This window comes from Coffea arabica, chromosome 8e, assembly GCF_036785885.1.
Source record: "Coffea arabica cultivar ET-39 chromosome 8e, Coffea Arabica ET-39 HiFi, whole genome shotgun sequence".
Classification (NCBI taxonomy): Eukaryota; Viridiplantae; Streptophyta; class Magnoliopsida; order Gentianales; family Rubiaceae; genus Coffea; species Coffea arabica.
In genome coordinates, this window is record NC_092324.1 from 16,327,767 (window position 1) to 16,346,302 (window position 18,536).

At 40.1% G+C, this 18,536-nt stretch overlaps 1 protein-coding gene across 1 annotated transcript; it reads left to right on the top strand.

Annotated features, from left to right (window-relative positions):
- The first annotated feature begins 16,142 nt into the window (after nucleotides 1-16,142).
- Nucleotides 16,143-17,642, top strand: LOC140012674 (uncharacterized). Its single transcript, XM_072060955.1, has one exon. It carries the CDS (start codon nucleotides 16,143-16,145, stop codon nucleotides 17,640-17,642), a length of 1,500 nt encoding a protein of 499 aa, XP_071917056.1.
- Nucleotides 17,643-18,536: the final 894 nt, after the last annotated feature.

Sequence of the window (18,536 nt, forward strand, 5' to 3'; positions counted from 1 at the left end):
ATAATTACAGCATAGTGTGATTTGTAAACCTGTAATTACGGTTCTGGTTTGGTATTCTGCATATTTGACCTAGTTGTGCTAGGATTTGGACTGAGTGGCCTTCTACATTGTTGTAGCCCTGTCTTTTAGCTTCGAGATGGTGGGTCTTACACCCTCATCCGATAAGCGTAACGCATTTTGTGCTATTACCGCATAAGGAGGACGAAAACTGTTTTTTTTGTTGAGGTCAAGTTAGTGCATTGCTGAAATTTCTGGTTTGCTATTATACTTATATATGCATATGAAACCCTATTGGGGTTGTGATTGGCATGGCTTTATGACTCGTTATCGAGTCTCATTGTATTTGTTTACGTGTTTTAGGACGTGAGGTGGTTCACGACATTCTCTTGACGGAAGTGCATGAAACAACACTTAATTGATAAGTGAGTATACTACTCACTTGAATGTTACAATGTGGCTTTGCTATATTTGATTTTGATGCCTTGAAGGCTTATTTGGCTATTGGAATTGATTGAGGTGAGGGTGTACTTGACCGCCCTCACCCCTTGTGATACTGTTAATGACTGTTTACCGCTTCACTGATATACTGCACTTGCTATATGAGATATTGAATTCACTTCATGAAAAACTGATTTGGTGTCGTTTGGACGAGTATCCAACGGCCTTACTGTACTACTGAGCTCAACCCCGTTGGTAGTCAATTGAATCGAGCCGGCGAGGGCTTGGTCGTGAAAATTGACATGCCACGGGGACTGTACTGGGGAATCTTGTAGTAATGAGACTCTTGATTCCGGTAAACTCGAGTATTACCAAAAGCTACTGATTGGAGTGCGGGCCCGGTTGGGGTATGTTTGGTGGAAGGGATGGGAGTGAAGTGGGTTCTACGGTTGGTACTCATAAACGTTGACGGAGAGTCAATGAGATTTGATCAAGAATGTAAGCGTGGAAATGGGCTCTTGAGAGCCGTCCGTATCCTTTTGCCGACTTGTTTTATTTTTTTAATTGTGTACTTGAAATGAAAGGTTGTGCTATATGCTCTTTGTTGCTTATGTGGTAGTAACTCACTAGTCTTAAGCTCATTCCGTTCCATTTGTTTTCCTTACAGGAAATGACCACTTTTGGAAAAGGTTGTGTTAGTTGGTTGTCAAGTTGAGCTCCTGTAAATGTTTTTGAATAGCTCTTTGAATGAAACCCTAATGTGTATTGGGTTCAATTTCTTTTGATTGGCAAACCGAACATGTATATCCATGATGAATCGTTTTGATATGCCGCTTTGGCTTTTGGCTTGTAAATGTTACATTTCATTGTATATATGTTTGGTTGAGCTCTGGATTCTGACGTGGACGGTACTGTTCATCATCGGCTTCGATTTTCATTTTTTTTTATTTATTTTGTGATTTTGCCTTGTTTTATTAGATCGACGTGAACTGATCCGTTAGTCCTGGCGAGAGCTGGGCAGGCAGTCCGCTAACCCCTTTGGTTCGCCTTAGGGGAAGGTGGGGCTGTTACAAGTGGTATCAGAGCCACTTCGCGTGGTCTCTGCGCGGAGTGAGACTGGGCCAAGTGGTGTTGTGGTCCTAATTTCATGAATATGTCTAAGTGCTCGTTTGAGCATAAGTTATGAACCGGGCATGTGATAAGTGTACGAATCATTATTATGGGACTCGAGGAAGCTAGGTTTGTATGTCGGGTAGGAATCTTTAATAAGGATGGTTTACTCTTGGGACCGGCCGGCTCGAGTTGTGAATTATCTTAGATGGGATTCTTGCGCCCGGATACGAAGGATATGAGGGCCTAGGTTAGAAAGGATTTGGTGAACTAGAAAGGCCATTCCTCGGGGGATCGTCTATGTTTGTTTCTGACTTGCCTGTACTTGACTCGACTGATTGTATATATGTGTGTGGCTTGATCTTGCTTGGCTTGTATATATATGTTTGTGATCATGTTTGGATTGTATAACTATGTGTTATTGTGAAAGTTTTGAGTGTTACTTACATGCCTTGTTACTACTTTGGTTTAGTATTCTTGCCTAGACCAAGTAAACTTATGGAAGGTACACGGAGTGGTCGGGGACGTGGGCGCGGAACTAGACAACCCACACCGGTTAGGGGTACGGGGGAAACCTCTACTGGACCCAATCTGGAACCGCAAGTAAACCCTAATATGCAAATAGCTGCTGCTATGCAGCAAATGACAAACCTGCTAGCACAAGTAGTGCAGCAACAAGGCCAGAACCCAAACCCTAACCCTGGAAACCCCGGAAAACCTGGCTATCATGTCGAGGGCGAAGATAGAGCTCTCGAACGATTCCAAAAGTTCGCTCCGCCAAAATTTGTTGGGGGACCCGACCCAGACGTTGCCGAAAGATGGCTTGAAAAGATGGTGGATATATTTGCAGCCCTACACTACCCTGACGAACGGCAGGTGACTTTTGCCGTGTTCCAGCTTGAGGGGGCAGCCCGTTCCTGGTGGAACGTAATTCGGCAGAAGTGGGAACGAGAACAGACATCTAGGACTTGGGTGAACTTCATCAGAGAGTTCAATGCGAAGTTTTTCCCTCCTCTAGTTCAGGAGAGGAAGGAAGACGAGTTCATTCGACTCCGCCAAGGAGCTCAAACTGTGGCAGAATATGAGAGCCAATTCACCCGCCTATCCAAATTTGCGCCCGAACTCATCATGACCGAGCAACGAAGAATACGGCGATTTGTCCAGGGCTTGAACGTAGAAATCCAGAAGGACCTCGCGGCAGCCCAAATTAATGCCTTCAGCGAAGCAGTGGAGAAGGCACAACAAGTAGAGAATGCTAGGCTCCAGGTGAAAAACTTCCAGGCGAAAAAGAAGGGATTTCCTGGAAGTAGTTCGGGGCAGGGGGATGAAAGTACCCCTCCCAAGTTTGGGCGGGGAACGGGAGGAGTAAGGATGCCAGGAGTGTCACAAGAGAGCCCGTCAAGAGGAGGCTCGGCTTCTGCAGCACGCGGACCCTGCGGGTATTGCGGAAAATTAAACCACTCGGAGGACAATTGTTGGAAGAAAGGAGGAAAATGCTTGCGATGTGGATGTGCCGAACATCAGATTGAGAACTGTCCAGCTCGCTTGCTTGAGCGGAAAGGGACTCTGCCACCAACCACGACTCACCCTGACCAGTCGAAGGGGGACAAGGATGGATCGAAAGTGTCCTCTCGGGTGTACTCCTTAGACCAACATCAAGTCTTTGACCCATTAGAGGACGTGGAAGGTAAGAATTTAATGAACCTGGCCAGTGAAGGGGTACAGATCTGTTAGCTAATCAGGAGAAGGAAGTATGAAAATTTTTGTATCCCGGAGTAGCCAATGATAAGGAATTTCGAGGACGAAATTCTTTTAAGGGGGAGAGAGTGTGAGAACCCGTATTGTGCTATAAGGGGGAGAGAGTGTACTTGAAATGAAAGGTTGTGCTATATGCTCTTTGTTGCTTATGTGGTAGTAACTCACTGGGCTTAAGCTCATTCCGTTCCATTTGTTTTCCTTACAGGAAATGACCACTTTTGGAAAAGGTTGTGTTAGTTGGTTTTCAAGTTGAGCTCCTGTAAATGTTTTTGAATAGCTCTTTGAATGAAACCCTAATGTGTATTGGGTTCAATTTCTTTTGATTGGCAAACCGAACATGTATATCCATGATGAATCGTTTTGATATGCCGCTTTGGCTTTTGGCTTGTAAATGTTACATTTCACTGTATATATGTTTGGTTGAGCTCTGGATTCTGACGTGGATGGTACTGTTCATCATCGGCTTCGATTTTCATTTTTTTTTTATTTTGTGATTTTGCCTTGTTTTATTAGATCGACGTGAACTGATCCGTTAGTCCTGGCGAGAGCTGGGCAGGCAGTCCGCTATCCCCTTTGGTTCGCCTTAGGGGAAGGTGGGGCTGTTACACTGTTCATGTTCCCAAAATGTAATTTCGAAGTACTGAACGCCACCTCAACTTTGGAGTACTCGGGCACAAGAATCCGAAATAAGACAATTCACGTCTCGAGCTGGCCAGTTCCAAGAGTAAACTATCTACAATCGAAATTCCTACCCGACGTACCTATCTGTGATCCTCAAATACCATAGGAAAATGTAAAGCCTATAACATCCACAATTCATGGCTTATGCTCGAACGAGCACTTAGTCCCTCCTACTCATTCACCACTTAGTCCAGGCTTACTCCGCGCAGAGACCACGCGAAGCAGGCTCTAGGTTTTATCCCTCAATTGCTTAACTTTAAAGTCAAATCGAATTCCCACAGGCCGGCATCCTAAACTTTAGCCTAGGATACACTACAGAGATCTGAAGCCTAAGCTCTGATACCAACTGTGACAGCCCCACCTCACCCTAAGGCGAACCAAAGGGTTCGGCGGGCCGCCTGCCCAGCTCTCGCCGGGACTCAGTCGCTCACTCACACAAATCCGAAATAGAACCACAAGAAAGAGCAAAATAAGGATCCACAACTTAAAACAAAACTTATATACATTGCTATCTCAGAAAGAAGTACAACCTTCGAGAATACAAAAGTTCTCATATCACCATACAACCAGCCCGTGCCAAGCACTAGGGCGAGAACCAAAATAAAAACCAAAACTAGACCCAGCCAGTCGATACAGAACTCTCGCCCTTGCTCGCCTTCCCCTGTTAAGGAAAACAAAACTAAAGGGATGAGCTAAAAGCTCAGTGAGGTTCCGAACATAGAATCAAGTCATAAATCAAACGATAAGTCAAGAAATAGTTACAACATTTACAATAAACCATACATGAAAAGGATACGTTCGTTCGTTCGTTCATTCGTTCGTTCGTTCTCCTGTCATTCCCCTTTCCTTCATTCATTTGAAAATGCATTTTTCGTTCATACATAAAACCCTCGTTCGTTCGTTCGTTTCATTCACCCTTTCGTGGACATTGGCCAGGCTCCACCAACCTACAAGGTAATACTCGAGTATACCAAACGTTCACCCAGGTCACCATATCGCCCGACCGAGTCCGCTTCTGGCTCGAGTCGATCGGTAACAAGGGGCAGTGGCCAGTTCAGCCAAAAGGCTTACATTCATGCACAAGTAACATTTCAATCGTTCAATCATTGAAAAGTTCATAATCATTTAGGCTGAGTGCGATAAAGTACACACTCGCCTAGAAAACTCGTTTTGGCTAATCATTGAAAGCGTTTAACATGTTATCAGTCATATATACAAGCCATATAATCAAGAAACATAACAAACGAGGAACACTCACCGAATTATGCAAAATAACGTCCAAAATGTCCTATCGGATCTTACCCTCGGTCACCGAGAAAACCTTAGCAACACAAGAGAGAGAGCAACTAGTCACCTTAGGTTTCCAAACAACTTCACCAATCACCTCAAGACCACTTAGCAAAGAGATTTTATGGAATGATTTGGAGTTTTATCGGTTGGATTTGAAGATTGGAGCAAGATTATGAAGTAGGAAGTTGGAAGATTTTTTTCCTTCTTTGAGCAAGAGAATTCGGCCAAGTGAAGCTTGAAAATGAAGAGATTTTCGGCCAATTTTAATTAAATAGTAAAGTTATGAATAGTAGTCAAACTCAAGACTTAATCTTATGGTGACACTTGTCACCCTATTTAATGCATCTCTATCTCTTTGTTCCTCTCACACCAATCCACTTGACACCTGGCAAAATAAATCCGATATCCAAAACTTAACTTAATTGATCGAATTTTTCCGAACTTTTTGTCCTAGTGGGTCCCACGTCCGATATACGCTCTTAATATCACATGAACTAACTTATACTAGGAAAATGATTTAAAAACTATATTTGCTCATAAAAAAATTATCTGGGGAATTTTCTAATAAAGAAAAGGTATAAAAGTGTGCAATTAAATAAAATAAAGCCTAGAAATTCAGAAAATTTTCGGGTCCTCACATTGTTCGACATAATGCTACACGTGCTGGTTCACCTACCTGCCAAAGCAATTCTTGCTGGCCCAGCTCAGTGTCGTTGGATGTTCCTATTTGAGAGGTATGCCATCGTACATATATAGTGTCTTTTTGTTAGTCAATTATTATAATTCCTGTGATTTTTACTCCAATGAATACTAATATTTCCTATTTTTATTAAAATAAGGAAAATGGGAATAAAAGTTATGTGCAGAATAAGGCTCGCCCAGAGGGATGTATTGCTGAGCGGTACATAGACAAAGAATGCTTGACATTCTGCTCTATGTATTTGGATAATGTCGAGACAATATTCAACAGGGCCGAGCATAACAACGAAAGAGTTGACAAACACGGGCAGCTGTTAATATTTTCAGGCTCTGCTCGTCCATTTGGAGGGTCTAAACATCAATATTTACCTGATTCAGAGCTAGCAAAGATCCACACCTTTTTGCTAAATAACTGTGATGAGCTCGATGACTACATCAAGTAATATACTAGTCTTAATGATGAGGATACGGGTGTGCAATAATTAACTTCAACCTTGGGTCAAGGATCCTTTGGTCCACATTGGCGGTCCAATGACAAGATCAAGATCCAAGAGGGTGAAGGAAGCTTTACGAGCCTTGATCATTCACCATACAAGTAAGGAACAAGCTAAGTTTGAAGATTTGATGGACCATGAAGTTACTTTGTTCACTTGTACGTTTGAAGTAAAGGAGTGATCTCATACTTGTTAGCTTAGTTGGTAGTTGTTTTAAGACTGTCCCGTTTAGTAGTTGTTAGGTGTTGAGTATTTTATTACTTATCGGGCCTTATCGGAAAGCCTTAAAGAGCTAGCTCTTTAAGCTCTTTTATGCGGACCGAATCTCTTCCAGGTTTATGTGGGCCGGATTTTGCCCTAATTTTAGCCTATAAAAAGGCACCTCTTGTAAGAGTAAAAGACAGATTATTACAACCAGAAATCGTGAGGAATTTTCCTTCAAGTTCTTAATCGAACTTACTCTTGAATTCTTGAGTTCATGGCTTAGGATTCAAATCAGACTTTATCGATTAGCTTGTTCCCTAATCGTGGTGTCGCTTCATCCATCCTTATTTGCTTAAGGTTGCTGATTACCTTTATGTGTCAGAGGTCTTGAGTTCATGAGAACAATCGAGTTCAATTTCTGTTGGGAGAAAAGATCCAACTCTGATAATTACAAGGTTGGGAGGTTCTAGGAGGGTCTTCCCCTAGGGTTGTCTATATCAGTTGGTGGGGGCAAGTATGTGCCACAAGGAGGAGAAATAGGGAACAACCAATTGACACTTGGACTGAAATGAAGCAAGTGATGAGGAAACGATTTGTACCCTCCCATTATACTGCGGACTTGTACAATCGGCTCCAACGAGAGAACGAATCTCTCAAGAGGAGGGGTTCCATGCAATCTACCTCTTTAAAGCCGGTTTATGCAAGAGGTGATAAGAAGGTTCATTCAGCATTTTCTAAGACTAAACTTAGAGTTGAACCACCTCATGCGGAGTCATTTTGGGAGACATATCAACGTCTTCTACACCAAAAACAAATGGAGTCAAATGGATGCTATCAAAGTGAGTTTTCTAAGAAGGAGATAGCTGACCCTATTCCCAACAAAGGAGTATCTCATCCTATTGAACCATTTGTTGAGGAGGTTGATGATGAGAAAACAATCGAGGGCGTTAAACTAGATAAAGAGATGGAAAAATCTGATGAGATGAGTGGTAAAAAGGAAGAAAAGAGAGAAAGTGAGACGATTTTGAGCAAAAATGTGAGGGCTTATTGTTTTTCTAACGAACTTACCTTTGCTTTATTTAGTGTTTCTTCATTTGTGCAGATTAAGCAAAGTCAAGTGAAGTTAGTCATGTCATGCTCCATTCCAAAGTCACTTGTACAATTCACTAGTTTCCATGGAGTTTGTCTTTTAGGAATTGAATCTATCTGGAATCATCTCATGGAACAATTTCAATTCAAATCTGTCCATACCAAAGGGGAATCACGTCAAATCCACCATGAAGGGAGAATTCCGAAATTTGACTCTCATTTGCTACCTATGGGTCATTCATCATCCTTACCTTCTTTTGAGTATAATCTCCATCCTAACACTTGTATTTCTTATCTAGATTTTGAAGAAAAGTGTAAAAGGCTAGCAATGCCTTCTCAAGTTGAATCAATTGGTGGAAGGAATAATGAAGTGGCAAAGGGAGTATTCACATTTAAAACTTGTTCTATACCTTCTTACCATTTAGTTGATGATGTACCATTACTTCTTTACCCAATTTCTAATTTGTTTCAAGTTGAAGGTTATTTTGTTTTTGTAGGTTGTAAAGCTGTCCAAAATTTTTCAGTTTTGATTAAAGACTTACAACCTGATTTCGTGCTTATTCCAACTAAAGGTGGTGATCTTTCATGCTTAGTCACACAACTAAAAGCTGGTGGCCAAGTGCTCAATTTGTCAACTTCAACTTGTGCTAGTTCGAGTAACCCTCATGAAGTGGAATTCAATTGTTTGCTACCTTATATGTTGGAAGAAGAGAAATTGCGTGTCACGCAATATCCCAAAGCCGTCCTCCACGAGTTGTTTAGTGCTTCATCCATGCAACAACATGCTCACAATTTATCCATGCAAGATGATTCAAATCAATGTCAACTAGTGCTGGATTTTACACCTTTGCACAATCAAGGTGTCAATGTGAAGATCTATGACCAAAGACTAATTAGAGAGTTTTTCATTGCCACTTGGGATTTTCACATGCCTTACACAAGTTATTTCCTACCTTGGCGCATGTTCTTGTTTGAGAGCTTCCCGAAGCTGACCAAACGACATGCAACATGGCTTGTAGTCATTCGTCTACTTCCAACATTGCTGTCCTTTAAGCGCAGCATCGATTTGTGGACAACTCACTTTCAAGAGGAGACTTTGAAGATTCGAGGACGAATCTTTTCGAGGAAAGAGGGAATGATGAGGATACGGGTGTGCAATAATTAACTTCAACCTTGGGTCAAGGATCCTTTGGTCCACATTGGCGGTCCAATGACAAGATCAAGATCCAAGAGGGTGAAGGAAGCTTTACGAGCCTTGATCATTCACCATACAAGTAAGGAACAAGCTAAGTTTGAAGATTTGATGGACCATGAAGTTACTTTGTTCACTTGTACGTTTGAAGTAAAGGAGTGATCTCATACTTGTTAGCTTAGTTGGTAGTTGTTTTAAGACTGTCCCGTTTAGTAGTTGTTAGGTGTTGAGTATTTTATTACTTATCGGGCCTTATCGGAAAGCCTTAAAGAGCTAGCTCTTTAAGCTCTTTTATGCGGACCGAATCTCTTCCAGGTTTATGTGGGCCGGATTTTGCCCTAATTTTAGCCTATAAAAAGGCACCTCTTGTAAGAGTAAAAGACAGATTATTACAACCAGAAATCGTGAGGAATTTTCCTTCAAGTTCTTAATCGAACTTACTCTTGAATTCTTGAGTTCATGGCTTAGGATTCAAATCAGACTTTATCGATTAGCTTGTTCCCTAATCGTGGTGTCGCTTCATCCATCCTTATTTGCTTAAGGTTGCTGATTACCTTTGTGTGTCAGAGGTCTTGAGTTCATGAGAACAATCGAGTTCAATTTCTGTTGGGAGAAAAGATCCAACTCTGATAATTACAAGGTTGGGAGGTTCTAGGAGGGTCTTCCCCTAGGGTTGCCTATATCACTTAAACTTAGATTATATTTTATGACTATGACTCACCTGTAAAATTATGCTAACATATTTTTTTTGCTAGTGAGCATAAAACCTTGTTGGAAGCTGAATGCATTGAAAATGTTATTCAACGGCATGATAAGGAGTTTGCTACATGGTTCAAAGAACGTGCAGGGTCTAATTAACTTATTAGTTGTTTGGACTTCTTATGGCTATAGTTTAAATAATATATCATGTTAACTTTTCTCAATCTCTGAACAGGTGTTATATGGTTCCCAACCCTGGAATGATGAATTTCGCTCATTGGCCTTAGGTTTAGACAATAGAATTTGTATGTATACAGGTTGCATGGCTAATGGGTATAGAATTCACACTGAAGATCGTGAAAGAGAGAGAAAAAACACAAAATAGTGGTATCGTAGTGAAAGGCGAGCATGGTAATAATATCATTGATTTTTATGGTGTCCTAAAAGAAATTATTGAAGTGAGGTTCTGGTTTGGAAAGAAAAATGTTGTCCTATTTAAGTGTGACTGGTGGAAACTAGATGATAGTTCCGGCATGCAAATAGACAAGGATTGGGGTATCACAAGTGTGAATTCATCAAGAAGATGGTATGAAGACCAACCTTATGTCCTTTCTCAACATATGGAACAAGTATTTTATATTGAGAACATGAAATTAGGTAGAAACTGTATGTAGTTGAGAGGTTCGGTCCAAGAAACTGTTATGATGTTCCTGAACATGTGGACAAAGAGGCAGTAGTTGAGGAGATACATCAAGAGGAAGCACAAGGGGGGAAATTCAATATTATAATAGATCTCGATAACCCCCCACCAATTTCAAGAGAAGATGGCAATCTATTAAAGTACGTGCCTTCATCCGTTATTCATGGTGACCAATCAAAGAAAGGAAATCAACAAGCTGATAAAGACTTTATTGATGACAGTGACATTGGGGACCCCAACAGTTGCGATAATGAAGAAGATGAGGATATTGTTAGTGACAGTGACACTGATTCATATTAGATGACATCGATTCAATATGAATCTAATGGTTGTTGGTATCCTAAGTACAACTTCTACTTTAGTTGCATTGCTTTTGCCATCTTGTTTGATTTATCTTTTGCCTATTAAAATACATAAAAAGGATATATTTAGACTACATTGAATGTTTTTTTTTAATGATTGGTTAGTTGTTGCTTTCAGATGGCTGGACCCGGAACAAGAGCCCAAACACTTAGAAGACAAGCACAGCAAAAGCAACCATCACCACCTTCAAATCAGCAACAAGGTCCATCTGCAAGTACTAGCTCAAATGGCACTGCTACCTTTGTGACGCCAGCATTTTCACCACAAAATGTTAGTACTAGTTCAAACAATGGGCAGCCTCACACTCCTGAATCATTTGCATATGATGCAAATGAGACTGCGCGATCTCATGATGGTCAAAATGATAATAGTGGTACCAACTTCTGCACTTACATTTCTAGTTCTTTTATTTTGTTTCAACTATTATAGCTAATTTAGTCTTGAATTTTGTTTAACCATAGCTGTGCCATTGCCAAAAGAAGGGGTCGTACTAGAAACATTACATTGGCCCACAAAAGAGAGGATAATGAAACTCTAACTATTGAAGTTGACTCTTCCATTCGGCGCATAGTAGGAAAGGACTCTCAATACTTCATTAGTGAGAGTGGCTGTGTTGTTAGTGTCGCGCCCCACTTTTTGAGTGTGTGAAAGTAGTGTGTGGGATATGTATGTAAACGTGTGTGAAAATGAAAATAAAAGGCCGTGGGATTGTGAAATGCGACGGTTTGGCCAAACAAAGTTCAAAAAGGGTTTTTGAATGGAAAATGGAGTCGCCACTTGGTATAGAGTTAGGGTGTACCAAGTCACCCAAAAAGTGATTTTTTGGAAAGAAAAAGTAAACAAACCCTTTTTAAAGAACTTTTAGGTCTACGTAACCAAAGAAAGGGATCGGGGGTCACGTTTGATAAGGGAGAAGGCAAAGGCAAAGCCTAAGGCACTCCCTTACCCTAGCCAAAGCTAGTTGCGTGACTTAGCCCTTCTTTTCCCAATTTTTCTACCCAAAGTATGTGTTGCATGTTGGATATGACTAATGGATATGAAAAAAATGCAATCCTAAATCTAAAATGTCTCTTATGAGGCTTTTTGTTCCCAATCACATGAATTGTGATGGCCAATAAGGAAAGTCCTCATAGAGGTCGCGAATGATGCAAATGAAGACTCAAATATGAGTGCAAGTGTGAAAATGTAAGAAAACGTGCATGTGTGCGAATGTAAGACAAGTGCATGTGTGCAAATTGGGAAAATAAAGGTGTTTGTGTGCAAATGGATGAAAATATGGTATAATAGTAGTAAATACACGTAAGTGCAATTGGGTGCAATTTGTGTGGTAGAAAATAAATAAGTGATAGGGAAAGAAGAGAAGTGTGTGAACGTGGCATGTGGAGTGAGAAAAATATAAGTTGTGAGAAAATGAGGATAAAAGAGTGAGGAAGTGATATGATAAGAATGAGAGTGCATGAACCTAAAGGAATGCATCAAGTCGGGTACGGGAATGACTCTTAATTTCACGACTTTAATTTTCCCTTTGATTAGAAGGAAGAACTGGCGTGCTAAGGCTATTTTGTAGCCACACTCGCTCGTTTCCCTTATCGAAAGGGGACTCTCAAGCAAATGTACCCTATAACTAGCATGAGGATGCAAAAACCTAAAATGAAGGGGAAAGGATTGGAGGATCATGCCAAATGCTAGAAAAAACTAAGAAAAAATGCATGAGATGAAGTGATTTTATCATGCAATCATGATCTAACGCGTAAAGGGCTCCTAAGGGTCTAGCGTTGGACTAGCCCATATCTACGCTCTCTCACAAGCATTGGACTTGTGAGGGCTTGAGGGAGAGACCATGGCTAGCGTTGGACTAGCCACAGTAACGTGCATTCATTCACATAATCAGATATAATTTTAAAGCAAGTAGACATGCAAAGCACCTAGTTTCACGTAGCACATAACACTTAGCATGCTCGACTAAATGCAAGAGCCTAGGAAAGCGATAAACACATAGGCACACATAAGCACATAGCACATAAGCCCTATCTATTACAAAGGGGGATGCCTACTACAATCTAAAGAAAAGGGGAAATAAATAAATAATTAAAATAAATACCTAACTATTACAAATTCGGCATTCAAGTGCCTTTCAAATGATAGATTTACAAAGCTAAGGCCAATAAAGCAAATAAATAAATAAATGAAATAAATAAACATCCAAGGGGCATGCAATTAAACACGTAAAGTCACATAGGGCATGTAGGGTCAAATAGAGTAAGAAATAAGGGATTAGGGTGTACCTCCCTTGAATTGGGGCCCTAGCGAAATGAAATTACTTATTTATCCTCCAAAATAAAAGAAATGGTCAAGGTACCAATTTATTTGGGAAAATTAAAGAAAATAGGCAAACACAAGCTCACTTGGTCATAAAGCCCCTAAAGTCATGACTTAAGTGCAATTGAAACAAAGCATAGTAATTAATTGAAACAAACAAGCAATGAAGTTGTAGAATTAAAACTGCCAAGGACCAAATTGAGGAAATTATTCAATTGGTTGGGTCATAGCGGCATTAGTTGGAAACCAAGGGGTCAAAGTGCAATTTCTGAAAGTTGAGTTGCATGCAAACCATGCAAACCCACGAAGGAAATTTGTTTCTGCAGCTAACATTCCTTCGAGAAATTTCTAAAATCATTATGATTTTTAAAAAAATTCTACAAAGGGGGTATTTTGTGTACTGGTTTCTGTTTTTGGGGTGTTCGCATTTATCAAATGCGAGCTCCTTGAGCTCGCATTTGATAAATGCGAACTGTCCTTAAATTTTGTAACAGCGAAAGTAAAAAAAAAATAAAAAAAAAATAGGTAACCTCGCATTTCAGAAATGCGAGGTACATGACCTCGCATTTCACAAATGCGAGTTGTATGTACCTCGCATTTCAGAAATGCGAGGTCATGTACCTCGCATTATTGTTCTGCGGAAAAGAAAAAAACCAACAAAGAAAAAAGGCAACAAAGCTCAGTCTGAAACCCAATTCAAAAAACCGCTGAAACCAACCTGTCCCATTCCTGCCAAGCTGTCTGGAATCCGTGCATCTCCCCCCTCCCTCCCAATTTGCCATAAGAGGTATGAATTTATCTCTTTTTTTTGTTTGTCAGTTTGTTTGTTGTTACAACATGATTTTTGTTTTGCTGAATTGAGCTGGCTGTTATGTTTTGGCAATTTATGAATCGTTGTTGTTCTTTCGGTTTGAGTCGCATTAGCTTGCCATGGTTAGTCTGACAATTAGTTTGGAAAAGGGAGAAAAAGTTTGGCAAATGGCACTTTCTGCAGTTAGTGCAGAGGAAGTAAGATCCGAGGTCGGATCGAAGTCAATCCAGACAAATCCGACCCCGGATCCATAAGATACGAGCTCGGATCCAAGTAAACCCGGCCGGATCCGAGGGATCGTCTGTGTTCCTGGTGAGACGGATCCGAGGCTTGTGGGATCCGAGGGCTTCAAGAACCGATCCGTGCTCGGATCCTTTGGCAATATGTCTGAAACCGAGGGCTCGGTTCTTCCGTTTCCAGATTTACTCTTCCCCCTTCTCACCGAAACCTTAATTTTCCATTTCATCCATAAAACTTCCAATTTTTCACAATAAAAGCCTTCGCTAAGCTCTTGTGAGCATTAAATAAAGTAATTAGACTTTTAAGGGGAGATTCTATCAAATTTTTGTTTTAAAAAAAGTAATGACAATGTGTAATATATATATATTGCAAAATATATATAATAAAAAGTAATTTTTTCAAAATATATATATCTATTAGGAATAATAAATTACAATTTTTTCGTTTGATAAAGGGTTAAATGCAAAAAATCCCTATAAACTATTTACCCAGTTACAATTTATCCCCTAAACTATAATAATAGGCATTTTGCCCTCTTGAATGATATGTTTGGAAAAATATACCCCTTTTAATGTATCATATTTGTTAATTTTCTTTTTAAATTCTTCCTTTTTTTCTTTAAACAATTGTTTAAATAAGTAGACTAGATTAGTCAAAATTTGTTTATTTCTTAATTTCGTATTGCTTTATTTTATACAAAAAAATGTATGTGAGTAAAAGATTTTTTCCCAAATGTTGAATTCAATGTCATTTAAGAAATTTAACTTTTCAAATATATAATAACAAAATAGAGAAATTGATTAATCAATTATTAGTAGTATCAATAGGAAAAAAAAATAAACTACTATTGTTGTTCATTCTTATTTTGTATTTCACTACAAATAATAATTGTTAACCTTTCTTTCTTATGTGGTATATAATATGTTGCTTTTATTATAAGTAGTTGAGTAACTACGAATTCTTAATTAGTTTATAGGTACTTAAATGATTGAATTACTAGATTAATAAACTTTACAAAAATTGGTGACCTTCTACATTAATACACTTTACATAGTTTTGTACTACTAATTATAATTTATTTTTTCCAACATAGGGATTGTTTTCTTTGATATGTCTATAGAAAGACCTCTGCGAGTATCTCTTTATTGGGGAGGTAAAATACACTATGAAGATGGGTCAATTTGTTATTTGCCTCGTACTTCCAACCGTACATTCTCATTACGGCATAGAATTGGATATGATGAGCTGGTGGATAGAATTTATGAATACATGGGGGTCGATAGGGGGCTGTTCAAGTTGAATTTATTTCTCCGCCAACCTTGTGGCCGTACTTCTTATAATGTCTCTCCAGTGGTGGATGATGAAACTCTGGAGATAATGTATGATGTCTGGAACGAACTTGTCCCATACATCGCTGAACTTTATATCGAGAAGGAGGAAATAGTCCAAAATCCTCTCGTCAGTAGCACATTCATTCCACCAACTACCAATATTGGGCCGATGATGTCGCTTGTCCATGCATGCATGGATCCAACTAGGTATCGATCCTACTCTAGTACAGTGGTACCAGAGACAGCATCGGTATCACAACGACCACATGGGGATTGTGTTAGGGACGTGGTAGAGCCACGGTTCACGTCAGGCTTAAGGACGGATGTTGAATATGTTGAAGGCCTTGACTCGATTCAAAGTTTTAGAGACCACGTATCGCCGAATCATGTGCCTTCTTATGGCTTCGATTCGACTACTGGTCCAAGTCATTGTAACACATTGATAGATGATGATTTGGAAAATGATGTAGAAGATGTGGAAGAATCTGAGTCGGTAGATGTGTCAGACAGTGACTCAGATGGCGAAAATGAAAGACGTGTAGTCCACCAGGATCTTGGGAACCAACAGCCCTTTGCTGCATTTGCCAACCTTTCGTATGTTCCACGAGGATTCGAATTCTTCTCTAACCTTGGAAATATAAATGATGACGACCAATTCACTGATGAAAGTGGGTTGGAACGTATTGTGACATTTAGTGAGGATAATAATCACATATGTCTACATATGAGATTTGAGAGCAAACAACAGCTGAGCAGGGCTATTAGAATGTGGTCTATCAATCATAATAGGGAGTTTAGGGTTGTTGAGAGCAAGAGTAATACTTGGGTTGCCAAATGTAAATCTGCATTTGAAAGGAGCACCACCACTGTGGCCAACGTATCGTATCCTCCATGCGACTGGTGTGTCCGAGCAGTGAAAAAAAAGACTCATGGACTGTGGCAAATAACCAAATGGGTCAACGACCATAATTGTGTTGGTGATTTGATGAGTAATAGCAATGCTAGTCTTACATCTTCGGTTATTGCTAGACACATAGTTCGTAGCATTGAAGATGATCCTGGGTTTAAAGTAAAGAATATAGTAAGCCATGTCAAGAAAGTTTTGAAGGTGGATGTGTCCTATAAAAAGGCTTGGTACGGCAGACGCAAAGCTATTGAACTTATATTTGGTTCTTGGGATGCCAATTTTGCTGAACTGCCGAAATATGTTGATGCACTTATGCAGTCAAATCAGGGATCTGTGATTAGGTGGTTGCACCATTCTGATAGTACGGATCGTCTGAAGACATTTAAGTATGTCTTCTGGGCTTTTGGACCGGCTATTGATGCATTTCACACGTGTCGACCGGTTATATGTGTTGATGGCACTCATCTGCGGGGCGAATATAAAGGCAAACTACTTGTTGCAGTTACGCAAGATGCCAACAACCACATTATTCCGCTAGCCTATGCCATTGTCGACGAAGAAACTATTTGTAGTTGGTCTTGGTTCATGGAACAACTAAGATACAATGTGGCCCGTGATCGGTATCCTATTTGTGTCATTTCGGATCGGCATAATGGTATCATCCATGCCATGACACATTATGACTATTGGCAAGAACCTTTGGCCTTTCATAGATTTTGTCTACGACACGTTAGGAGTAACCTAATGAGTCACTTCAAAGGCTTGCACCTTAGAAGGTTATGTTGGGCAATGGGAAAATCCAGACAATTGCGCAAGTGGCGGGCATTCAAACGAGAATTGAGGAACATGTTTCCAGATGCATGGAGTTATCTGTCTAACATTGGAGCTGAGAAGTGGTGTCTAACACATGACGGTGAGAACCGTTGGGGTATTCTTACAACCAACATTTCCGAAAGTTATAATAATGTACTTAGAGGAGCTCGTCATTTGCCTATCCGGGCTTGTATTGATATGACATTTCATCGGACTGTTGAGTTGTTTAAAACAAGAAGAGAGGATGCTAGACATTGCCGTTATCCATTTCCTCCAAAGATATGGCGGCGGTTTAAGAATTCGGACCTGAAAGCGGGAACCCACAGGGCACCTCTACCGGACCTTTTGGTCATTCTAGGTCCCCAGTACTTATGGAGGCGTTTACGCCCAATACAGACGAGCTCCATGGCAGTGGTGAACAACATGTGGGAGGTACAGATGCAGGCCAAAGTACCCAAGCACTTGATCAAAGACTTGAGTCACAAATTACGCAAGTCGATATAGTGATGCCAGCCCAGCCACGTCGCACACAAAGAGCACACAAACCCAGAGGATGTGGCACGCATGGAAAACTTGGACATCATTGATGTTCAAAACTGTAATTGGTTGCTCCTGTTATGAATATTATTCTAAGTGTAGGGGAGAAAAATGTGTGGGACTTGGAGTAGTTTTATGTTTTGTATTTGGACAAGTTGTCGGAAATATTGCTTAGATTAAATGTTCATGACTTTGGATTTGCTGGCAGGGAGTTTAGTCCACTTTTAAGGGGAGATTCTGTCCAATTTTTTTCAAAAGATAGTAGATGTATATATATAAACATATATATACATATATATATATATATATATATATGAATATATATATATTCATGGAGCATATAAAATGGCCACCACATGAATGTTCCAGTGAGTTTCGGTGAAAACATGTTTATAATTGCACATGGACTCATTCAATGTGCATACGAGACCTAAAGGTGTCATTTTGGTGTAAATGGGTAAAAAAGATCAAAGAACCTCACGCCTTGATTTGAAATGTGGACATGTTTGATGTGTTTTGATTGGTTGGATATTGTGTTTTTGGTATATTACACTTGCGTGGGGGGTTAGATTTGATGAACAGGTTGTCAAATGTGTATTTCCGAATTTGGTGAAAATTGGAGAAAAAGTTTGGTGGAAATTGCAGTTTCTGTAAATGATGCAGGGTCGAAACGATCCGAGCTCGGATCCAAAAAACCCAGAAAGGATCCGCGCTCGGATCATTCGAACCCATGGCTTTCACTTTACAAATCCGACCTCGGATCCAACAAAACTCAGATAGATCCGAGGGCTCGTCTGAACTACCGTGAGCGATGATCCGAGCCCTTTAGGATCCGACGGGTGATAAAACACATCCGACCTC